The sequence below is a fragment of the Marmota flaviventris genome, chromosome X (genome assembly GCF_047511675.1).
Source record: "Marmota flaviventris isolate mMarFla1 chromosome X, mMarFla1.hap1, whole genome shotgun sequence".
NCBI classification, from domain to species: Eukaryota; Metazoa; Chordata; class Mammalia; order Rodentia; family Sciuridae; genus Marmota; species Marmota flaviventris.
Genome location: NC_092518.1, coordinates 106,974,939 through 107,001,569, shown reverse-complemented (window position 1 = coordinate 107,001,569; position 26,631 = coordinate 106,974,939). Strand labels below are relative to the sequence as shown.

Below are 26,631 nucleotides of genomic sequence, written 5' to 3'. Positions count from 1 at the left end.
TGCAACTCCATATGAATTTTTTAAAATCTTTTTTTAGTTGTAGATGGACACAATGCCCTTTATTTAATTTATTTATTTTTATGTGGTGCTGAGGATTGAACCCAGTGCCTCACACATGCTAGGAAAGTGCTCTACCACTGAACTACAACCCTAGCCCCTCCATATGAATTTTAAGAATGATTTTTCTATTTCTGCCATTATCACCATTGGGATTTTGATAAGGATTTTATCAGATCTGAAGATCACTTTGGATAGTATTGCCTGCATTACAAATTAACACTGTGAGTCCATAAACACAGACTACCTTTCCATTTAGTCTTTTATTTCTTTCAGCAACAATTTTTAGTTTTCAGTATACCTTATACTTCAGGGAATTTATTACTCAATATTTTATTTCTTTTCTGCTATTGTTAATGTGATTGTTGTCTTAATTTCATTTTCAGATTATTCATTGCTTGTTCAGAAAAATACAACTGGATTTTGTATGTTGATCTTGTACCTTGCAAATTTGCTGAGATTTTTTTATTAGCTTTGATTGATTGTGTGTGTATGTGTGTTTGTATATTTCTTTAGGGTTACTGTATATGAGATCATGTCATCTATAAATAGAGATGGTTTTAATTCTTTCTTTCTGATTTGGATGACCATTTTTCTTGCATAATCAATCTGGAAATGCTAGTGAACAAAGCAGACACCCTTGTCTTCTTGATCTTAAAGTAGGAACTATCAGTCTTTCGTCACTGAATATGATGTTAGCTGTGGGTTTTTCATTTATGCTCTTTATTATACTTAGAAATTATCCTTTTTCCCTAGTTTTCTGGCATTTTTCTCATGAAAGTGTGCTGTATTTTATCAGATCCTTTTTCTGCATCAATTGATAGGAGTATGTGGGCTTTTTCCTTCATCCTATTAACATAGTATATTACCTTATTCAGTTTTTATATGTTGGAATCACTTTTGTATTCACTGATAAATTGTACCTGGTAAACATCTTTTTTAAAAATAAATGGACGCAATACTATTTATTTATTTATTTATTTATATGTGGTGCTGAGGATCGAACCCAGTGCCTCACGTGCTAGGCAAGCACACTACTACTGAGCCACAACCCCAGCCCAACATCTTTTTAATATGTTGTAGGATCAAGTTTGCTGGTATTTTGTTGATGATTTTGACATCTATATTCATAAAGAATATTGGTATGTATTTTCCTTTCTCATTAGATATCTTTGCCTTGTTTTGTTATCAGGATAATGCTGACCTCACTAGAGTTAGGAAGTATTCCTTCCTGCTCTGTATTTTAGAAGAGCTTGAGAAGGATTAGTGTTAATTCTTCTTTAAACATGCATTGTGCTATGGCCTGAATATGTCCTCACAAAATTCATACCTGGAGACAGAATCAACAATATAATGGCATTAGAAGATGTTAGAAGATGGTATTAGAAGATGTTAGAAGGATTAGAAGATGTTAGATCATAAAAGTAGAGGCTTTGTGAATGGTATTAATGACTATAAAGTCTCCAGAGAGCTGCTTTGCCCCTTCCACGATGTAAGGACACAGAAAGAAGACACCAAATCAGCCAGTGTCTTGATCTTAGATTTCCTAGCTTCCAGAATTGTGAGAAATAGATTTCTGTTATTTGTAAGCTAACCAGTTTATAGTATTTTGTTATCACAGCCTGAACATACTAAGACAGTTAATTCTTTAAACATTTGGTAGAATTCATCATGAAGTCATCTGCTTCTAGGCTTTTCTTTGTTGGAAGTTTTTTTTTAGTACTGATTCATTCTCTCTAATACTAGCATTCTATTTGGACTTTCCATTATTTCTTGCATTATTTTGGTAGTTTGTATGTTTCTAGGAATTTGTTCTTTTTACCCAGGTTATCTAATTTATTGCACAAACTATTCATAGCATTATAATCCATTTTATTTCTCTAAGGACTGTATCAATGTTCCCATTTTTATTTTTTTTTAAATATGAGGTATTCAGTGGTAAAGTTTTAAATTTTTTTTTAGTTATAGATGGACACAATACCTCTATTTTGTTTATTTTATGTGTTGCTGAGGATTAATCCCAGTGCCTCACAGGTGCTAGGTAAGTGCTCTGCCACTGAGCTACAGCCCCAGCACGTCCCCATCATTATTTTTAATTATACAAGTGTGAATCTTCTAGTTTTTCTTTATGTAGCTATTTAAATATTCATCAATTTTGTTGATTTTTTCCTAAAACCAATTTTGATGATTATTCTAATGTTTTTTTCTTCTCTGTTTATCTCCACTCATTTTCCCCCCTCTGTTTGCTTTAGATGTAGTTTGCTCTCTTTCTTTCTTTCTTTTTTGGTTCCTTTGGTGTTGATCAAGTCATCTATTTCCATATTGATCTTCTGTCTAGTTGTTTTTGTCCAATACTGAGAATGGGTCTTAATGTCTCCAGTTGTGATTTTTGAACTATTTCTTTCATCAATTCTGTCAGATTTGTTTCATGTATTTTCAACCTCTGTTATTAGGAGCATATTTTCAGGCTCTCTTATCAGGCTATAATATATAAGTATTATAGGTCTATAATTTATATATATACATCTTCTCTCTCTCTCTCTTGCTGGGAGCCATTAGCCAAGTAGGTATGACAATTTCCTTGCCAGCGTACCCCATGTTGCTTAGTGGAAGGACTCGTGGAAATAGGACATTTTGCAGTGACATTGCATGTAGGTGACCTTGCTCAAGGACCAGGGCGGATCCGGGTTTAGGGTGTTCCTGGTTTAGGATAATCGGGTTTAGGGCGTTCCAGGTTTAAGATTATTCCTGCTGGGAATAGGGCGTATCCTGCTGCCTGAGTTCCCCTTGAGTTCTCACGGGATTCAGACAGTATTTTGGGGGAGATAGAAGCCCAGTGGATGTGGATTTGGGCAGAGAACGTGGATTTCCCCAGAACGTGATTGTAGACGGCTGGTGTGAGTTCGTGAATAAAGAGTTGCTATTTGAATCTACAAGCTGTGTGGTGGCTCGTGATTGTGTGCCCAGCCAGACTGCGGCGCTCTCTCTCTCTCTCTCTCTCTCTCTCTCTCTCTCGTACTGGGTATTGAACTCAGGGGCACTCAACCACTGAACCTCATCCCCAGCCCTATTTTGTATTTTTTTTTAGAGACAGGGTCTCACTGAGTTGCTAAGGGCCTCACCTTTGCTGAGGCTGGTTTTGAACTCATGATCTTCCTGTCTCAGCCTCTTGATCTGTTGGGATTACAGACTGGGCCACCATGCCTGGCTATATCTTTTTCTCTTGTGTTGATTTTTGTTTTACAGCCTATTCTATTAGTCTGAAGTCTATTAATATTACCACAGTAGCAATATTTTGGTTATTTTTGGCATAGACTATGTTTTTCCACCATTTTAAATTCAATGTATTTCTGTCTTTAAATCTAAAGTGGATCTTTTGTAGACAGCATAAATTTGGATCATCTTTTTTAATCCATCTGTCTTTTAAATAAAGAATTTAATCCATACTTAAAGCCTTATACATCTTCTCTGAGTGGGATTTATTTCTGACATTTCACTTCTGTTTTCACTGTGTCTTACATGGGTTTTCTTCCTCAATTTATCTGTTACTGGCTTCTTTAATGTTTAATTAAGTTTGGTTTATTTATTTATTTATTTATTTTGGTGGGGTACCAGGGATTGAACCCAGGGACACTTAACCACTGAGCTATATTCCCAGCCCTATTTTGTATTTTGAGACAGGGTCTCACTAACATGCTTAGGACCTTGTTAAGTCACTGAGGCTGGTCTTGAACTTGTGATTCTCCTGCCTCAACCTCCTACTGTACTGGGATTACAGGTGTGAGCCAAAGCGCCTGACTCTTTAATTCATTTTTGTAGAGTATCCTTTTTATTCCATTCTCATTTCTTTTACTATGTATTTTTAAATGATTTGCTCAGTGGTTACCCTTGGAATTATAATTACTATCTTCATTAATAGCATCTAAGTTTGAATTACTAACAATTTAGTTTGAATAATATAGAAAAACTTGATCTTATATAGTTCCATCCCACCCTGAAATTGGTACTGCCACTAATTACATCCTTATGCTTTGTGTTCTCACTAATATGGATTATAATTTATACTTTGGACATTTGTCTTTGAAATCTTAAAGGAAAGAAAAGGAGTTATAAATGCACATTGATACTTTTATTTTCTTTTATTTTTTTAAGTTGTTGATGGACCTTTATTATTTATTTTTATGTGGTGTTAAAGATTGAACTCAGTGCCTTACTCATGCTAGGCAAGTGTTCTACCCTGTGCTACAACCCCAGCCTGATACTTTTATTTTTGTCTATGTAGTTATATTTAATGATGTCCTTTATTTCTTCATATGGATATGAGTTACTGTCTATGTAATTAAATTTCAGCCTTGAGGACAACTTTTAAGATAGAGAAAAATAAGGAATTTTAAAATTAAGGAAGATTTCATGAAAATAGAAGGGAGAACAATAGAATAGTTGAAGGGGAATGAGAGGGAGGGATGAGGGATGGCAAAGGGGAAGAACAGCAGAATGAAATGAATCAAATTATGTCATGTACATGTATGAACATATTGCAATGAATTTCTCTCTTGTGTATAACTATAATGCATGAATTAAAAAACAGATCAATTTTTAAAAGAATTCCTTTTAGTTTTTCTCACAGGAAAGGTCAGATAGTAGTAAATCCCTCAGGTTTTTTTTTTAACTTTTGTTGTTTATTTACTTACTCATATGTTTATTTATTTTTGTGATACTGAGTGCTGAACCTGGGGGCTCTCCATCACTGAGCTTTATCCTCAGCCTTTTTATTTTTATTTAGTTATTTATTTATTTTTAAAAGAGAGAGAAAGAGAGAATTTTTTTAATATTTATTTTTTGGTAGACACAACATCTTTGTATGTGGTGCTGAGGATCGAACCTGGGCCGCACGCATGCCAGGCGAGCGCGCTACCGCTTGAGCCACATCCCCAGCCCTTTATTTTTATTTTAACATAGGATCTCACTAAGTTTCTGAGGCTGGCCTTCCAATCCTCCTGCCTCGGCCTCCTTAGTAGCTGGGGTTACAGGTATGTACAACTGTGGCTGGCTCCCTCTATTTTGAAAAACATCTTACTTTTTCTGGGAATTTCTTAATTTTTAAAGTTTCTAAGAATGTTTTACTTTTCCCCTTTTTAAGAAGTTATTTTGCTGAATGCAGAATTCTTGGTTGGCAGATTAAATTTTTTTTCTTTTTATACTCTAAATATGTCATTCTGTTTTCTTCTATCCTCCATTGTTTCTGATGAGAAATTAACTGTTAATCTTTATTGAGGATCCCTTGTGGATGATGAGTTGTTTTTCTTGCTTCTTCTTTTAAAATTTTGTTTGTAGTTGTAGATGGACAGAATGCCTTTATTTTATTTATTTATATTTTTGTGGTGCTGAGGATTAAACCCAGTGCCTCGTGCATGCTAGACAAGCGCTATACCACTGAGCTATAGCCACAGCCCTCTTGCTACTTTCAATATTATGTCTTTGGCTTTGACTTTATAAAGTTTTATTATGTCTTAATATGAATGTGTTGAATCCGACGCAAAGACAAGACCACCAACTCCAATTTTAGATCAAATTAAAGCAAGCTTGTATTTGTGTACTCCCCTAACACGGCTAGAGACCATCATCCCAGCTCTCCAAGAACGGGATTTTATAGCACAAAAAGTTGCAAAGGGGGTTGTCTTGAGAACTTACACCTAACAGGATTTTGACAACCATAATACAAAGGCAGATAGTAGGTTAATGATCGACATGGCATGATATTTCAAGGTAGGGAGTAAATTAAGATCCAAACATCAGAATTTGAGGCATTGCTGAGGTTTCAGAGAGGGTTGTTATCTGGTCAGGGAAAGCCAGGCATGGGTGAGTTCAAGGCCAGGAATTCCAAACAAGTTTAGAAATTGCAGTAATTTATAGTAAAACAGAAATTAACTTTTCATGATTTTGTGATGAAGAGGCTCCCAATCTTGAGATGGAATTAGGCTGGGTTCATCAATGTCTTTGAGTTTATTCTTCATAAAATTCATTGAGCTCTTTGAATATGAAGACTAATGTCTTTCATCAAATTTGGAAAAAATTTTGGCCATTATGTCTTCAAATATTCTTTCCATGTCTTTCTCTCACTCTCTTTTACTGGAACATAAATTGTGCTTATTTTGGTTCTCTAAACAGTATCCAATAAGTCACTTGGAAACTGTTTTTCTTCACTCTTTTTTTCTTTCTGGTCCTTGGACTGGATTATCTCAATTGAACTATGTTTAAGTTTGCTATATATTTCTTCTGCCTTCCCAAATATATTGTTAAACCCCTGTAATTTATACTTTTTAAACTATTTTAATCATTATTTTAATACATTTATTTATTTTTATGTGTTGCTGAGGATGGAACCCAGTGCCTTACACATACTAGACAAGTGCTGTACCTCTGAGCTATAACCCTTGCCCCACAATTATACTTTTTGACTGCAGAATTTCTACTTGGTTCCTCCTTTTATCCAGTGCTGAGGATATAACCCAGGGCCATACATATACTAGGCAAGCACTCTAAGCGACACCCTGTATCTCTCTATTTGGTTCTTTTTTGTAATTTTTATGGGATGTTCTCCCTGTGGTGAGATACCACTATCATAGTCTCTTGTAGGTCTTCACATATTGTTTCCTTTAGAACTTTGATCATATTTAAAATGGTCAATTGAAAGGTGTTGTTGAATAAATTAAATGTCTGGGCTTCCTCATGGATCATTTCTATTAATTCATCTTTACTACCCTGAACATATGCTATACTTTCTTATTTGTTTGCATGCCTCATATTTTTGCTGAAAACTGAACATTTAAAAAAATATTTTAGTTGTAGATGGACACAATATCTTTATTTTATTATTTTTCATGTGATGCTGAGGATGAAACCCAGTGCCTCACACATGCTAGGTGAGCACTCTACCACTGAGCCATAACTCCAGTCCCTAAAACTGAACATTATGAATGTGTTAATGTAACAACTCTGTAATTCAAACACCCTCGCTTCATGATTTTTGTTTGTTTAGTGACTTTTCTGAGCTAATTTGGCAAAGACTCTATTCTTTATAACATGTGGTCACTTAAATCCTTGTTCCATACACTCGGTGGTCAGTGATCAGTGACTCAACAGAGTTCCTAAAATTCCAAGAATATTTTAAAAATCAACAACCTCCCAGTATTTACTGAGTTCTATGTAGTTTGAGGTATGCTTTTTTTTTTTTTTTTTTTTTTTTGTACTGAGGATTGAACACAGGGGTATTTTACCACTGAGCTATATCCCAACTACATCCCAATTTTTTTCTTTGTTATTTTGAGGGGATCTAACTAAATTGCTTAGAACCTTGCTAAGTTGCTGAGGCTGGCCTCAAATTTGTGATCCTCCTACCTCAGCCTCCCAAATCACTGGGATTACAGGTATGCATTACCACGCCTGGCCTGAGGTATACTTTTAATATTCATATGGCTTTCTACTCTGCCTGATCTTTTACTACCTGATTTTGAAGAGCCTAGAGGTGAGTTAGAAGGGATATCTTATGGCCTTCTCAGATCTCTCCTGAGTGTGTGCATAGCCCTGATCATATATGTGGTCATCTAGAGTCCCAAAAATGTGAAAAAGCTTTTCAAAGCCTTTAATCCCCAAAGCATCTCACCTCTCAGCCTCTTCTCCCAAACTTTTCAGTTTTCTATGGTTTGCCTCCACTGTTATCTCCTGTTTTATGTGAGGAAAATATAAATATTTAAAAATGTTTAAATGTTTAAATTTTTAAATGTTTTCACCCAACACCCCAGTATAGCCATCTCATCTCTGGGAGAATTACAAGTTAGGTAAAATAAAGGCAAATCCTTTTAGCCAGTCTTCAAGGAAGTCACCAGTCAGGTCAAAATGATCAACCAAAATTCTTTGAGAGTAAGGTCTATTCTACTCCCTCCAGTATTTGGTATCTGTACCTGGAATGAGGTCTATACTCTTCAAAGCCACTGCCAATCAAGGGGGTAGGGGACAATACCACAGTAAGTTTAAGTGCTACAAAGCTTTCTTACTTTCAGGGTATTCAGATATATTTTCTTAATTAAGCATTCCCCTTGTTGCTATAAGCTTTTTTTTTTAAACTCTTTTTTTTTAATATTTATTTTTTAGGGGTAGATGGACACAACACTGACTTTATTTTTATGTGGTGCTGAGGATCGAACCTGGGTCCTGCCTGTGCTAGGGGAGCACTCTACCACTGAGCCACAATCCCAGCCCAAGCTTTTTATTAGTTTTAAGAGTTCTGAAAAAGTTGATACTGGGCTGGGGTTGTAGCTCAGCGGTAGGTACAGCGCTCACCTAGAACTTGCGAGGCCCTGGGTTCCATCCTCAGCACCACACTAAAGAATAAATAAATAAAACAAAGGTATTGTGTCTGACTACAATTAAAAAAATATTTTAAAAAAGTTGATACTGATAGTTTTGGTAACTTTATTGTTTTTGTGGAGAGATGACTTTTAGAGTTTTCCATTCTGTCATTTCATTGATGATTCAGGCTGTTCCTAAAAAAAAAAAAAAGTTACTAGGTGTGGTGGTATATGCCAGTCATCCCAGCTACTCAGGAGACTGAGTCAGGAAGATTTCAAGTTTAAAGCAGTCTGGGCAATTTCTAAGAGTTGTGGATACAGCTCACTGACAGAATACTTGCCTAGCATGTGTAAGGCCCTAGGTTCTATCCCTAGAACCACAAAGGAAAAAGAAAGAAAAAAAAGGTGATCAATTGTCAAAAATAGCTCTTTAACCTACCAGTTTTTAGTGAAATACCAACTGAAATGATATTACTCTTAATCCATCAGATTAGCAAAAATTAAAAAGATTGAGAATATCTAGTATCAATAATGTGTGAGAAAATAGGCACTCATGCTATTGATGGTAAAGTAAGCACTTTGTACAATTGTTCAATTTGCAGAGTTCCTCAAAATTTTCAGTGTGAATTCCTTTCAACTCATTAAGTCTATCTACTGTAAGGAAATTAACTTTGGACACATACATACATGCATAAAGGTATACTTACAGGAATGTCTTTTGCAAGATTTTATAATGAAAATCTGGAAACAAGCGGGGTACTTAGGGAGTAAATAAATTATGGTACCACAAAACCCTGCAATGTACATCCTGTGTCAACAGAAATTTCAGCCTTCTGTTGTGGGAAACTGGCTTTTCCTCTACTCAAATCTGAGATGGGGAGAACAAATGTTCTTATAATGTTGGGGGGGTTTCAGACTTGGAGGGAGGGTATAATCAGACATAAATATTTCTGGCAACCACATAGAAGGAAGTGGGAAGTTGGAGATGAATTCCCCACCTCCAGTATTCTTTGGCTCATTTTCCTCAGATTTAGCCTAAGAGAGCAAGTCATGAGCAAAGATCCAAGAACGATCCCATTTATACGTGTGTGTGTGTGTGTGTGTGTGTGTGTGTGTGTGTAGTATATTCATGTATATGTATTTATGAATATATATATATATATATATGTATATTTTAAAATAACTGGAAGGGAACACACAAACTAATAACTATAGCTAACTCTGGGAAGAGAAATAGGAATGGGGAAGGGATGAGGGATTCTACAATTTTTACTATGTATTTTTTGTTTGTTTGTTTTGTTTTGTTTTGTACCAGGGGTTGAACCCAGGGGTATTCAACCACTTAACCACATCCCCAGCCCTAGTTTGTATTTATTTAGAGACAGGGTCTCACTGAGTTGCTTAGTTCCTCGCTTTTGCTGAGGCTGGCTTTGAACTCAAAATCTTCCTGTCTCAGCCTCCTGAGCTGCTGGGATTACAGGCATGCATCACTATGCCTATTTTACTTCGTGTTTTTTGAAGCTTTGGAACAAGAGTAAATTCATCTAGCTAAAAAAAAAAAAAAAAGTCAACTGATTAAAAAAAAGTTGTTTAATAAAAGTGTTTTTTTTAAAGAAAATTGGGATAGAACAGTAGTAGCCCCCTCACTCACTCCAGCAACAACAATGATTAAAAACAAGCATAGTTAGAGAATGCCAGAGCCTGACTAAATTTAGATCACAATTTTAAGAGGTGAGACTTGCCCAAGCTGATGAACTAAGTTAGTCACAGAGTTAAAGGTACAATCTAGGTTTCTTTAATGCTATAGGAAAAAGGAGTTCCAAAACCAGAGGAAACTTTTAAAATGACAGTGGAAATCAATGAACTACTAACTCTGAGGAATCTGTAAGAGGTCAGTTGTGGCTCATCCAGGCCTCCATATCAGTAAACAGTTGAGAAGAGAAGTCTTATTATGAGACCCTGACATGTGTCAGGTTGTAAGTGTTCAAGAAGATGCTGTGGCAGCTTTTGTCTTCTCTGAGACCTCCAGTACTGGTACCTGTCACTTAGAATTCCCCAAAAATCTGTTTGACAATTAGAAAAGAAATTAAGCACTTTATTGGTATCTGTGGAGTCATTGACTTAAAAAGAGTCCCATGCCACATTTAGCACTTAGAACCAACAGCAGCTACAATCTGTCTTTCTCTGCAAGGTATACTTATTACTAATTGTTTTATTTGAAGAAGCTACAACAAAGGTAGTGGAGTCCAACTCTTGCTAATAAGAATAAAGAGGGAATTTTTCAGAATGGTATGGTCAGTGGTGCACTGATAAATATTTAATAACCAGCTCTTCAGAACAAAATAATATCTGATTTATAGTTTTTGTGTATTTAAGACATATAAATATATCTATCACAGCATATTGTAAGTTCTTAGTGTGGCTGTGTTAGTCATCTTCTGTCACTGTGACAACATATCTGAGAAAATCAACTTAAAATAAAGAAAGGTTTATTTTGGCTCATGATTTCAGAGGTTTCAATCCATGATTGTTTAGCCCTTTGCATTGAGCCGCAGCACAATGCATAGTGGAAACACATGGCAGAGCATGCCTGTTCACCTCACAGTGGCTAGAAAACAAAGAGAGACAGGAAGGGGCCCAAAATTCCCTCCAAAGGCATATCCCCAGTGACAACTTCATTCCATGGGGCCCACCTCTTAAATATTCCATGACTTCTTGATAGTGCCACTCTGGGGGAAAATCTCTTAACACATGGTTCTTTGGGGGACATTCCAGATTCAAACCATAGCAGTGATGTCATCTGGCTCACAAATTCTTGAAAAGTTAACAATTGACTCTCATGAGCTGGTAGACAGAAGCTCACAGGATGAAACAGAGGCAGAATATCAGCAAAGGTAGTACCTGAGGGTTTTCATCCCCAAAAATACTCAAGTGTTGTCAGGTCACTACCACATTAGCTTCTCTGTGCAGACTTCTGTATTGCTCCCACCATGTCCCATAGGTTTTATGACATTGAAGGGCAAAGGCATTCATTCACTTCATTGTCCACAAACTGTGTGACCCCAAACTAATGACTCATGTCACATAGTTGCATCTCAAAATGCCATTACTAATGGGCCCCACAATATACTTTCAAGCCCAACCTGCAAGTTCCCAAACTGTAGAAACCAAGTTTATGTCAAGAGATTGGGGAAAATATGAATCTAGGGTTTCTTTTTTTAATAGTTGTAGATGGACAGCATGCCTTTATGCAGTGTTAAGGATCAAACCCAGTGCTTTACACATGGTAGGTAAGAGCTCTACCACTGAGCTATAGCCCCAGCCCTGAATCTAGGATTTCTTTCCTTCTCCTTCTCTTCCTTATCCTTCCCCTCTCCCTCCTCCTCCTCCTTCTACTCCTCTCTCTCTCCCCACCTCTCTCTTTTTTTAACAAACATCTAATCATGGCTGGATGCAGTAGCCCATGCCTGTAATCTCAGTGACTAGGGAGGCTAAGGCAGGAGAATTGCAAGTTCAAAGCCAGCCTCAGCAACTTAGCAAGACCCTAAGTAACTTAGTAAGACCCTGTCTCAAAATAATAAATAAAAATTCTGGGGATGTGGCTCAGTGGTTGAGCACCCCTAGGTTCTATCCCTAGTGCCCAAAACAAATTATCATAGAAAATTCACAAACACACACACACACACACACACACACACATACACACACAATAGTACAATTAACCCACATTCACAATAACCATCAACTGAGGCCTTCTTGTTCCAACTATAAGCCCATTCATTTTTTTTCATATTTTCAAAAACACTTATTTTGGAATGATTTTAATTTCCAGAAAACTTGCAAACATAGTACAGAGTTTTGTATACTTTATGGAGAGGGGAAAACAGGAACTTTACCAAGGTGAAACCAATTGGCCAAGGTTAAAATCACCAGTCATAAGTTATATGGTTATCATGCACATTTAATATGAAGTGATGAGAGGGCACTTTACCTCTGTGCTAGTTATTCTTCTCCAAATATCAATTCATTTTTGTAAGAAGGAAAGCATCATGAAAAAGATCAGAAGAGTGCTTAGGGCTGTTATTTGGAAATGGAATAACCTGGCAAAATAATAATAGTTATAATTTTGAGAGTAACTATGGGCAAAGTGCTTCACATAGATGATCTTGTCAGATCTCCTCCACACCCTGGCTAGACTGGCATTATTATTTTTGTAATTTAGATAGGAAAACCGAGGCCAGGAAAAGTTAGACTTGCCCAAAGTCCAAGCATTGGCAGAGTCAGAATTCAATCTTGGAAGGATATAAACTATTGTAAACAAAGCATTAAGCATTAACAGTGGTTTCCTCTGAATGGTGGAACTGTGGGGTTTTGTTATATTCTTAATCATTTTTTCCAAGTTCTCTATAACCAACATCCCCCCTTGACAGCCTATCCATGCAGATATGCTGATGAGGGCTACGGTGCTTTTCTTCAAAGACTCTACTGGTTTGCTGCTAGTATATCCTCCTGAAACAGCTTCATGAAAACCCACTCACAGGAGCTTTTAGACTATTTTGTAGAGTTAGTGAAGCTCTAGGTAGAAGTGAGCTCAGCAGTCATCATAGAACTATTGCTATCACATTCCTAAACGTGGTCTGAGTTCACTACGCTGAATCCAGACAAGCATAGTACCCTGGCCAAAGAAGTGATCAGCCTTATCTCTTCTGCACCAGTTCGTTTATACTAATGCACACAGTGCCAAACTGACTGCATTCCTAAGGCTGACAAGGATGGTGATTCATTTAGAAATCGTGTAAATGGGTAAATTACTAAACATCTATTCTGTGTCATGACCCCAGATACAGTTCCTGTCCTCAAAGAGCTGACTCAAGTGGAACATGAAACACAAGAAACAGCTGAGGAAAGTGGGAAATATTGTTTAGCCTGAAAAAGAGATGGTTCTGAGATGGCTCCAAGATAGAGGGAAAGGAAGAGGTCAAGCAGAGTTTGAAGCTTGTTTTAAATTCTTGAAATGAGTTCTGTGTAGAAGGATTGACTTATTCTATGTCACTCCAAATGGCAGAATACCTTAGAACCCAGCAGAACATAATCCACAAACAGCACTGGGAAGGACCACACTAGGGAATTTGCTAGACCCCCCTGTGGTAGGATAGAAATAATTGGGAAAAAGTGAAACTGTGGGTTGTGTTGAAGCTACTGTGGATAAAGTTAAGCTGTCAGGCATGTGGTGAGCATCTCACTCTTGTTCACCCAGAACCTTCCTCCCCTGAATTTCTTATGATCCTATGGTACTTTCAATCACTAGCCCCCACCTCCTTAAACACAAGAATGAGCAAGTGACTGAAGATACACCAATTGGACTTCCTCTCCTATGAATCTGACTCACATGAAGACACTCAAGGACTGAAGATGGGAGTTATGTAATCTAATGATAGTCCTTTGAAGAGGTGACTTATGAATTCTTGCTTAGAAGTTTCTCTGGTTTCTGGCCTCCCAGTTCTTTATGTGAGAACATACAAGCAAAAGTGTTCATTACTCAGGCCCCAGTGATCAGAACAGGAGCTTGCGGGAGACTACACCTCAAGAAAGCAGCTACCTTGTTATCAGAATTAAGACCTGAACTCAAGGATGGCCTAGCTGTTAGGGTGACCTGAGAAAGAGTCTCAATGTACTGACTTCCTTATGACCTGAGGAAAGGGCAAGTCTTGGAGCCTAGACACACTGAGGCTGTACCTAAGGGACTGAACAATGCCCTGGCAAATGACCCAGCTAGGGGAGTATATCAGTGAAAGTTTAATTAAAAGAAAGCAGACCCAATAAGTTTTATCACAAACCTTCCTTTTGGGGGAGGTGGGAGGGATAGTGGGGATTGAACCCCGGGTGCTTTCCCACTGAGCCACACCCCTAGCCCTTTTTATTTTTTATCTTGAGACAGTCTCACTAAGTTGCTGAGGCCTATGTTGCTGAAGCTGACATCGAATTTGTGATCCTCCTGCCTCAGCCTCTTGAATAGCTGGGATTACCAGCATAACCACCACACCTAGTTATCACAAACTTATTTCTAATTTACTTATATAAAAAAGTAAAAGATATATAAATAAGTGTTATATTTATATATAATAAAGTATTTGTGGCAGAGATTTAACATTATGCAATTGTGGGCACCAGTTAAACAATGTCTGTTTCTCTACAAAATTGTTATCTTTGCATCTGATTTTCAAGCTTGAAGTCTACAGAGCAGGCAGTGGCAAGGGAAGAATTGTAGAACAAGGACAAATTGGAAACCATAAGTCTGGACCAAAATCCATATCAATTCTTGTTGCCTCTGGTATTCATTCATTTTCTAATTTAAATCCTTTTTTTTTAAAGAGAGAGAGAGAGAGAGAGAGAGAGAGAGAGAGAGAGAGAGAGAGAGAATTTTAATATTTATTTTTTTAGTTCTCAGCAGACACAACATCTTTGTTTGTATGTGGTGCTGAGGCTCGAACCCGGGCCGCACGCATGCCAGGAGAGCGTGCTACCGCTTGAGCCACATCCCCAGCCCCCCAATTTAAATCCTTTTTAACTGATATATAAAAACATAAAACCTGTATATATTAGTGGAGTATCATGCAATGTTTCAGTGCACATGTATATTGTGTAATGCTTAAATCAAGTTGAACATATTTACCTCTTCAAACATTTATCATTTCTTTATGCCAAAAACTTTCAAAACCCTTTCTTCTCCTTTTTGAAAATTATAGCACTTACTGTTACCTATGGTTACCCTACCATGCAATATAGCACACCAGAATCTCTTAACTTAGTACTCATTGATCAACCCATTCCTCTGCCCATTCCGCCCTTCCTGCTATACTCCCCAGCCTCTAGTAACCACCATTCTTCTCTCAACGTCTATGAGATCAACTTTTTTAGATTCTACATGAGTGAGGTCATGCAGTACTTTTCTATGACCAACTTGCTCTACTTAACCTAAATATCTTCAGTTCCATCCATGTTGTCACAAATGACAGTATTTCATTCTTTTCATGACTGAATAGTAAGTATTCCATTGTGTTTATGGACCACATGTTCTTTTTTTAATTTTGATTTGTTATGTATGACAGCAGAATGCATTACAATTCATATTACACATAGAGAGCACAATTTTTCATATCTCTGGTTGTACACAAAGTTGAGTCACATCCTTTGTGTCTTCATATGTGTACTTAGGGTAATGATGACCATCACATGCCACTGTCTTTCCTACCCCTATACCTCCTCCCTGCCCTTTTCCCCTTTGCCTTAGCTAGAGTTCATTTAATCCCCGCCCCACCCCACCCCCGTCCCCACAGCATATTATGGATCAGCATCCTTAAATCTGAGAAATCATTCGGCAGTTGGTTTTTGTTCATCCATTCATCAGTTGATGGATACTTAGGTCATTTCCATTTCTTGGCTATTATAAATAGTACAGAAATGGATATGGGAGTGCAGATGTGTTTTCCACATACTAATTTTATTTCTTTTGGACATATACACAGGAGTGGGATTACTGATTTTATGGTAGTTTTATTTCTAATTTTTTTGGGGGGGTGGCGAACTGGGGATTGAACTCAGGGGCACTTGACCACTGAGCCACATCCCAGCCCTATTTTGTATTTTACTTAGAGACAGGATCTCATTGAGTGGCTTAGCATCTCGCTTTTTGCTGGGGCTGGCTTTGAACTCACGATCCTCCCAAGCTACTGGGATCACAGGCATTCGCCACTGCACCCAGCTATTTTTAAAGGAAGCCCCATACTGTGTACTATAATTACTATACTAATTTACATTCTTACCAATATTTTGCAAAGATTCCCCTTTCTCCACATCCCTGCCAGCAATTATTCTTTTGTCTTTTTGATAATAGCCATTCTTATTGGGGTAAAATAATATCTCACAATCACTCTGGTATGTGAATTGGAGAAGTAACTGAAGACATGGAGATTCCCTAAGAAACTATTTTTAATACTACTCCATAAAGCGATGAAATCTTGAACTAGGGCAGTAGTGGCAGAGATGGTGAGGGGAGAATGAATTTGGAAGAAATTATGGTGATAGACTTAAAAGTATCTAGCAACTCTGAGATAGGAGAATATATTAGATTCCTCTTGCTACTATAATAAATAATCATAAGGTTAGAGGCTTAAAACAATACAAATTTATTCCCATACAGTTCCAGGGGCCAGGTGTCCAAAATGAGTTTTACAGGACTAAAATTAAGCATCATGTCTGGTACATAGTAGATGCTCAAAAAATGTTTATAGAATGAATGGATGATGAAAGTAAGATTTCAGAGATCAGAGGGGAGAGGAAGGGAGGGAGTTGGATGGAAGGGCGAGCTTTGAATGGAAGGGAAAATTTTCTTTGGAAAAAGAAGTAGTAGGCATTAGATGAGGTAGCTCTGCAAAATAATTTAGAAATGGACAGGATATATCACAAAATCCCACTTTGGGCAGTTTTGTTATCATCAAAGAAAGGTGATGTCATCTATGAGAAATGTTACTGGGAATGGGATTGAGGTTTGAGGAAAGTAAACCACAAAATGTCAGAAATTAAAGGATCTTGACAGGGTGGTTTATAATTAATAATGTTGTATTGTGTTGGGCACGGTGGCACACACTATAATCACTGTAATCCCGGTGATTCAGGAGGCTGAGGCAGGAGGATTTCAAGTTTAAGGCCAGCTTTAGCAACTTATTGAGGCTCTAAGCAACGTAGCAAAACCATGTCTCTAAATATGAAAAAAAAAAAAAAAAAAGGCTGGGGATGTTGGCTCAGCAGTTGAGTGCCCCTAGTTTCAATCCATGATACCAAAAAATGTATATTTCAAAATAGATAGAAGAGAGTAATTTCAATATTCTGACTACAAAGAAAGGATAAATGTTTGAGATGATGAATAACTTAAATATCCTGATTTGATCATTGCACAATATATACATGTATTGAAACATCATACTGTACTCCATAAATACATACAATTATGTGTTAATTAAAAAATTGTTTAAAAAGTACCTTGGAGAATGAATATATATGTGTGTTTACGTATATATACATATACATGTGTGTGTGTGTGTGTGTGTGTGTGTGTGTGTGTATCCCTCAGTTTATAGATAGGAAACTAGAACTTAGGAAAAAGAAAAAATTCTCAGGTCATGAATGCAAATAGTTTGCTTCATTCATGCAATAAATATTTATTGACTGCTGACTCTATACCAGGCAGATGGTGGGTGAGGTGTTGGGGATTACAGTGGAAAACAGGCGGACATAGGCTGTATCCTCATGGAGTTTTTAGTATGGTGGGAAAGACAGAAGTAACCAGGGTGATCTGTACTTTGGTGCCTACAATGCTTAAGGAAGCATAGAAGAGGAAGTATGAGAGTTAAAAAGAAATGAACAAGGAGATTGATCAGCTGAAATGCCAGGACAGCTGATGGTAGACAGTAACTTGGCTGTTAACCCAGGCAGCAGTTACATGACCTAACTGATATTTATAATTCTACAGAGAAGAAAAATAGGCAACTCCCAGGGCCTTGACCTTGGTTGCAACATTCTTTTGTACTTGAATTCTTTTCTTCATGTTCCCCAAGCAGACCAGACACACAGGAAAAGGAACACCAGCAAATTCAGTGATCAACTGGTGGATATAAATTCTATAAATTTGAATGAATATGAGAAAACTTGGGAATTTTGTTCTACTTTGCCAAAGGCATTCAGGATTAAAGCAGCTGCCAGAACAGGGATTAGCAGAGGATTTCCTGAGGAAAGCGAGGTTTGCAATGGCAGGATTAATGGTAAAGTTCATAACAGACAAGATTAATAGAGAGGACAGCCCACATTGGTTCACTGCTTCAATATGTCATCACATCTATCTTAAGGGTAGTGGTACTAGAAGCCAATAACTACTTGAGGCTATTACATTTTGGAAAAGAACAAATGTGAAGTACAAAACTGTATACATATATCATATACATACATATTTTATATATATATATATATATATATATATATATATATATACACATTCATGCACACACACAAGCACACCACCTATCTAGCTTGAAGTAAAACAATTAAATTTTGATTACTTTATTCCTAGCCCCTCATGTGAAGTATCATTAGAATATGCTTCCCTTCCCAGGGTGCTCCATCTCACAAGAGTTATATGAGTCTCGGGGCAAATACCCAGTTGAAAGGGTCAGTACAGCCTTCTGTTGCCTTGAGGAGAGAAAAGTGGAAGCCTGCTCAGTCCACACAGGAATTCTATTTTCCTCAGCTGTTGTTGGTGTTGCTACAACATGGCATTGCTAGGAGTACAGCAATCCAGCCTCATTCCTGAGGCTGATGGGTGACTAGCATAGCAGAAGCTTCTTGAGGTATCAAGGGCAGCTGCAGAAGGAATGGCAAGCCACATCAACCACAAGCCTCAGCCCCAAAGCCTGCCAAGCCTGGGTAGTGGCAAGCTTCCATCTGCATCCGGATAAAGAAAAAAGAACACTCTGGAAATGACCCCTCTCTCTCTCTCTCTCTCTCTCACACACACACACACACACACACACACACACACACACATATATATATATATATATATATATATATATATATATATATATATATATGGAAGAGGGTGGAAATGGAGGGTGGGGAGACTACAGAACCAATATTGGAAGGACTTTGGAAAGAGTGTGAGTGCAAGTGCGACACCCCAATTATAAAGGCTGAGAATGATGAGACCTTACCCCATCCCCTTGTGTACTTCTAGTGAAAGACTGAATTTTAAAACAGAGCTTCCCAAATGATGGACTTTGACCCACTTGAGTGCTGCCAGTGGATTTTAAGTAGAGCAAGAATTATTGATTCTCCCAGGATTTGGGACAGTTAGGCAGAGGTCCAGAGAGCCACAGTTCCCATGTGAGTCACCAACAGCTGCTAACAACCTAGTCAGGCATTTTTCAGAGGGCAGACTCTGTAGAACAGAATGTAGAATTTGACCCTCCAGTCTCCACAGCCAGCCAACACTGAAGGCACTCTTGGTCCTGGGTGCCCCACTGTTTCATGCTGAATATATATTGGAAGTGACCAGCCAGCAGGACATATATTTGAGGCTAAGGGAGGGAGTGAAGAGAGAAACAGCTGTGAGTCCCAGCCCCAAATCTGTACCTTCATATATGTCATATACTTACATCAGTTTGTTGCTGATATGCCCTTTAAGCAGCATCCAAGTTAGCTACATGGTCACTACATGTATGTTCTGCAAATTATAGCATAATGATTACTTTAAAATATGTGCTTGATGTGAAAATTCAGTTAGATTTGGAATCTATCTGTATCACCACAAGATAAGTCATCATAATACTCACCAAGGAGAGATAATGAAGAGCTATTAGACTTATTTATTTTTTGCAGTGCTGGGGATGGGACCCAGGGCCTTGTGTATGCTAGGCATGTGCTCTACCATTGACTTACACCCCGGCCTTAGACACTTTAAATATAATTTCAAGTTGAGCATTTAGCTCAATGGTCTTGCATTTGCCTAGCATGTGCAAGGTCCTGGGTTCCATCCTTAGTACTACAAAAAATGAATAAATATAATTTCAACTATTGTAAATTTTGAAATGATTATAAACATGGTTTAATTTTTTTCATCACCTACTTGTAGGAACCAAGTTTTGTTTTTTTTTTTTTTTTAAATCAATAGTGACAATGAAGGATTCAGAGTCATCATTACAATATCAGTAGGGAGTAGTTTATAATCAATTCAATCACATCACTTGATTAATGAAAAACTTTAGCTTATTTCCTTTAAACATTTTTGAAGATATTTATAAGCTTAACACATATTTTAACTTCTTTAAAATATTTAATATTTATTTTTCAAGCATTTATTTTTTAGTTGTAGTTGGACATAATACCTTTATTTTTATGTGGCACTCAGGATCGAACCCAGGGTCTTGCACATGCGAGGCGAGTGCTCTATTGCTGAGCCACAACCCCAGCCCCAATCTTTATTTTTTATTGTAGTTATATGATACAAAAAAATCAATGAATATTGTCAATGAGTCCCATATACACACTCATAAGTCCCCTCCAGCTTATTACCACATGACATACAAATATTATCATTTTCCATTTATGTCATGAGTTGGGAAACACTGAAATAAAAATCACAATAAACCTGTAATCCCAGCTGCTTGAGAGGCTGAGGCAGGAGGATCACAAGTTTCAGGCCAGCCTTAGCAACTTAGCAAGACCTTATCTCAAAATACAAAGTAAAAAAGGACTAGAGATATAACTGATTGGGGAAGTATCCCTGGGTTCAATCCTTAGTACCATGAAAAAAAATTTAAAAATCACAATAAGATAATAATAAGAAAAATAGTTGCTGGGGCTGGGGTTGTGGCTCAGTGATAGAGCACTTACCTAGCATGTGAGGCACTGGGGTTGATTCTCAGCAACACATAAAAATAAATAAAATAAAGGCTTATAAAAAAGAGTTGCTTAAATCACTTTATTAATCAGGATTCATTTAGTTTTAAGTGGCTGAAATTCAAATAGAGCTAGTTCAATCCAAATAAATGGTGAGGATGGAAGAGTCCTTTTACTGATCCAAGAAACAAAAATGTAAAAATGTCAGCAATGCAGTTGGTCTCAGTGACAACTGGATGAGGGACACAAATACCACTAGCTCACTCTCATTTGCCATTTCTAGATCTTCATTTCTCATTGCTACCTCTCTTGAAATGTTTACTTTTCTACCTCTTGCCATCCATTTCTGACATAGGGCAAAGAAGAAGGCTTTCAACAAATCTGGGATTATGTCTCTATATATTGTATCCTATATTAATAGGAAAAAATCTGGAGAATTCTGATTAGCTCACCTTGAGTTAGGTGGTCACCCATTGACCAAGGGTTCAGTTTCTGTTAGCAGAATAGTCACCAAGAAAAGCATATCTCTGATAACCCTCAAATTTTTGTTTCCTAAAACCTACATGCAATATGCCTTTGGTCTGAAAGAGATCTGATTGGAAGGTTTCTGGAAGGGAATACTATCAGCTTTCAGGTTACCTTCTAGGACTCTAGTTACAGGATTGAGGGAACACCACTCCTTCCCAACTAAGTTATTACAGGAAGCCATCACTTAGCCTTAGAGGGAAACTTGAGATTAACGGATGCCTCCTCTAGCATAGCAGACTTTAAAAGATTAACATCGTGATTTCTCCTTTGTATGGAAACAAGGAACCCCTTGTGGGACAAAAAGAATGACCCATTATATACCTAGTATATCAATCTGGATAATCTAGGGTCTGCTGGAGTAATAACCTTCAAGTCTAAGTGACTTAAAAATAATAAAGATTTATTTCTTAATCATGCAAGTGCATCACACATCGCAATAGGTATAGCTCATCATGATCAAGCATGGATCCAACCATACAAAGATACAAAGAAAAAGCAATGTGAAATCAAACCAATGGAAGGTTTCACGTTGGTAGCTAGATTATCTGCCTTAAAAGTGACATATCATTACCACTCACAATTTATATGGTCACACCCAACCTCAAAGAGGCCAGGAAGCGAAATCTTAACATATGTCCAAGAAGAACCAGAAAAATGTGGAGAATAGCACTAATGTCTACATCATTGGTTTATAACAGTATATATTGGAGAATGGATGGATGGGCCTACAAAAAAATCACACGGAGAGGTGATCACTCAATATTATTGTGCTTGATCTTAGAAAGGTCCAATATGAAGAATGCAAATTATTAAATCAGACCAAGTACATGTTAATTATTCATCAGTGCATGAATTATTTATAATTTATAAAGGATTCAGCTCACTATCTCTTTACAACTTTGACTTTTTTTAATACATCTAAATGTTTATTTTTTTTATTTTTTTTTAAATTTTTTAATATTTATTTTTCAAGTATCGGCGGACACAACATCTTTGTTTGTATGTGGTGCATGAGGATCGAACCCGGGCCGCACGCATGCCAGGCAAGTGCGCTACCACTTGAGCCACATCCCCAGCCCCTAAATGTTTATTTACAGATAATTTAACTGAGAATTCTGCAACCTTTGTGTTGAACCATAGGTTAAGTCTTATCATTTATACCTTTGAATTTTTACCATACCTTGTCTATCTCTGTGTTTCTCAGATATGACATATAAATCAATCCATGGGATCAGTAGACTGAGATGTAAGAAGTTCATGGTAGATCAAACCCCCAAAAGAGAAAACTAAAATAGTTAAATAAAAACTGTGACATTAATTATACAGATTTATAAATTTTCCCTTAAGGATAAGACACAAGTAATTTCTTCTCCCAGATATAAAACTGTACATTTGCCTTTTAGAAGTGGCTGATTTGATTTTCCAACAAAACTCAGTAGTTGCCATATTTACATATTAAAACAAGTAATAAAGGCCTGAGAAGAAATGTTATTCTAACAGCAATATTGTGATAAAAAATCCAGTATTGGGCTGTGGTTGTAGCTCAGTGGTAGAGCACTTGCCTAGCACTTGTGAGGCCCTGGATTCGTTCCTCAGCACTACATAAAAATAAACAAATTGGGCTGGGGTTGTGGCTCAGTGGTAGAGTGCTTGCCTTGCATGCATGAGGCACTGGGTTCAATCCCCAGCAACACATAAAAATAAATAAATAAAATAAAGATATTGTATCCATCTACAACTAAAGAAATTTTAAAAATAAACAAATAAAATAAAGGTATTGTGTCCATGTATAACTAAAAAAAATATTTTTAAAAAATCCAGTATTAGTGTATAGGGATGCCTTCATCCAGTGGTATATTGCACATTTTGATAAACCAAAGGTCAGAGCATACTTCTAGTCCTGTTAGCTTTACCAATAAGCCTCAAAATAATCTGCAACAATGCACAGCCAAACTTTGCCACCTCTGAAAAGATGAGCTATAAAATGCCTTTAATCTCAGCCTGGCACAGTGGCACACACTGTAATCCCAGCAACTCAGGAGGCTAAGGCAGGAGGATGGCAAGTTCAAGATCAGTCTCATCAACTTCGTGAGACACTGTCTCTAAATAAAAAAATGAAAAAAGGCTGGGGATATCATTCAATGGTAGAGGGCCCTGGGTTCAATCCCCAGACCACAAAACAAAAAAGCAAACAGCACCTTCCGTCTTCCTGCACACAAACTGTCAAGCCATCCCTGGGGCAGCTGCTTACAATGATCCAGAAAAAAGCCAGCAAACTGATGCTCTCCAAATGTGGTAGAAAACATGACACAGATTCTCAGGAAATTTATACTTCACTTGAGAAAGAGATGATATAAAGAACAATTGCAATTACAAATATGAAATAAAACAGCCCTCAAGTCAGGCATGGTGGTGCATGTAGTCCCAGCTATTCTAGAGGCTGATGCAGGAGAATCACTTGAATCGAAGAGTTCAAGGTCAGCCTGGGCAGTGAGAACCCACCTCTTAAAAAGAAAAGGCAGCCTTCAACTATTCAGGCAATATCACTAATCCATCAGGAAAAACTGCCCCATCCTTCAACACCTTCACTTGGCTACTTTGTCCTGGTTATATATGGAAAGTTGGGCTGCATGTCTGGGCAAATCAAACAAGATAGGTAAAAGTTCCTTCCCAAGAAAAAAACAGGCATTTCATTAGAGGTCTAGGCATCAGGAGAATCCTGACACCAATATCTGACATTCATTCATTACTTAGGCATTCATTCACAAATGTTTTGCTAAATCATGTGCTGGGCATTGGACAAGACAGCTAAGTTCCTTGCCTTTATAGAGTTCATGTTCTAGTAAGGGAGACAACTGTTAATTATGATACCATGAAGTTAGTCTAACAACAGGAGAAATACAGAGGGCTATGGGAGCACAAAGGTGGGGATCCCAGCACAATTTAGGAGGCTCAGGGAGAGATTTTGGTGACGTATAAGCTGAAGCTTGAAGGATGATGGGATTTTTCCTGATGAATGAGTCGGAGAAAGAATATTGGGGCAGATTAAACAGAATGTGCAAAAGCATGGAGATAAAAACCACAATTGAACAACTGGAAAAATAATGCACAGCAGGATCTTAAGGATGCAATAGGGCAATGAGAAATAACTTAAAAATAGGAAAGGTTTATTTTGGCTCATAGTTTCCACCCATAGTCAGTTGGCCTATTGCTTTAGGGCCTGTAGTGAGGCAGCACATCATGGTCGAAGTGCTTGTGGTAGAGAAATCTCCTCACCTCATGGCTGAGGCAAGAAAGAAAGAGGAAAAGGGGCTCAAGTCCCACAATCCCCTTTGAGGGCATGCCCCCAATGACCAAATACCTCCTACTAGGCTCCACCCCTTAAAGGTTCCACCACCTCCTAATAGCACCAACCTGAGTACCAAGCTTTTAACACACAGGCCTTTGGGGGACATTCTAAATCCCAACCATCATGAATCAGAATTTGGACTTTATCCTAATGGCAGTAGGAATTGTAAGCCGAGTGTATCTTGCAGAGTTTTACATCTTAGAAAGATAAATCTGGTTGCACTGAGAAGAAGGAATTGGAAAAGGGCAAGAATAGAAGGGAACCTAAGTAAAGGATGGCATGTGGTGACACAGACAAAAGATGATGGTGACTTGGAAGAGGATAACAGATGTTATAACATACTGAGAAAAACTGATGAATTTCTGAGGTATTTTAAAAGTAGATTTGACAAGAGAGGTCATGGGTGACTTTCAGGTCTCTGACTTAAGCAATGGATAGTGCTATTTACTAAGCTGGGAACAGCAGGGAACTTTAAAAAAAACAGAGAATTCAATAGAAAAATAGAGAGGTGGAAGTTGTCAGCATAAGTGGTGATTGGAATCAAAAGCATAGAGGAAACCACCAAGACTCACTGCTCAAAGTGTGGTTCAGGGCCTCACAGAATGGGCATCACTTGAGAGCTTTTTCAAAATAATAAGTGTTGGCGCGGATGTAGGGAAAAGGCACACTCATACATTGCTGATGGGACTGCAAATTAGTGCAACCACTCTGGAAAGCAGTATGGAGATTCCTCAGAAAACTGGGAATGGAACCACCGTGTGACCCAGCTATCCCATTCCTCACTCTATACCCAAAAGACTTGAAATCAGCATACTGCAGTGATGCAGCCACATCAGTGTTTATAGCAGCTCAATTCACAATAGCTAAAGCTATAGAACCAACCTAGATGCCCTTCAACAGAGGAATGCATAAAGAAAATGTGGTATGTATACACAATGGAGTATTACTCAGCCTTAAAGAAGAATGAAATTATGGCATTTGTAGGTAAATGGAAAGAACTAGAAACCATTGTGTTAAGTGAAATAAGTCAAACTCAGAAGATCAAGGGACATGTGTTTTCTGTCATATGTGGAAGCTAGAGTAGAGAAAGGAAAACAAAGGTGGAAATCTAAGGGAGAAATCAAAGGGAGATCAGTAAAGGAAAGGGACCAAGGGGTGGAAGGAAGGAAGTGCTAGGGAGTGATATTGGCCAAATTACAATGTTATATTTTGTGCGTGTATGAATATGTAACAACAAATTCATCATTGATGCCCAATTAAATGCAGCAATAAAAATGTGGAAAATTTTCATTAAAAAACATTGTTCTTAAGGCTGAGGTTGTGGCTCAGTGGCACTTGCTTAGTGCAGGTGAGGTGCTGGGTTCAATCCTCAGCACCACATAAAAATAAATAAGTAAAAATAAAGGCATTGTGTCCACCGACAACTAAAAAAAGCTGAAAAAAAAACCATTGTTCTCAGTAAAAACTATAATATATATATCTTTTAATGTTTAGTTGTAGACGGACACAATACCTTTATTTTACTTATTTATGTGGTGCTGAGGAGAATGGAACCCAGTGCCAAGCATGCAAGGCAAGTGCTCTACCACTGAGCCACAACCCCAGCCCTATAAAATATATTTTTGTTCTATCAAGACATAGTGCATTTTTATTCTTAATAAAAATTTTCACTCATCATCAAAAAAAAGAAAGAAAGAAAAGAAAAGAAAGAAAGGAATCCTGTCCCACCCCAGGTCTGCTGAATCCAAATCTGCATTTTCACACACACACACACACACACACACACCCGTCATCTGCAAACATGTTAAATTCTGAGAATCATTGTTCAACCTGGGCTCTAGATGAGAACGGTCTATAAAATACTTTTTTCTTCTCTCAAATGAAGTTGTTAATTTGCAA

At 37.5% G+C, this 26,631-nt stretch overlaps 1 protein-coding gene across 3 annotated transcripts in view; it reads right to left on the bottom strand.

Annotated features, from left to right (window-relative positions):
* Nucleotides 1-8,509: 8,509 nt before the first annotated feature.
* The window catches only part of Stag2 (STAG2 cohesin complex component), a 185,433-nt gene continuing 167,311 nt past the window's right edge, over nt 8,510-26,631 (bottom strand). For all 3 annotated transcript variants that reach the window (XM_071606271.1, XM_027931137.2, XM_027931153.2), the window contains one exon: nt 8,510-8,600. In XM_071606271.1, the coding sequence (XP_071462372.1) occupies nt 8,574-8,600 (27 nt within the window). In that variant the 3' untranslated portion in view covers nt 8,510-8,573. The remainder of the gene's footprint in view (nt 8,601-26,631) is intronic.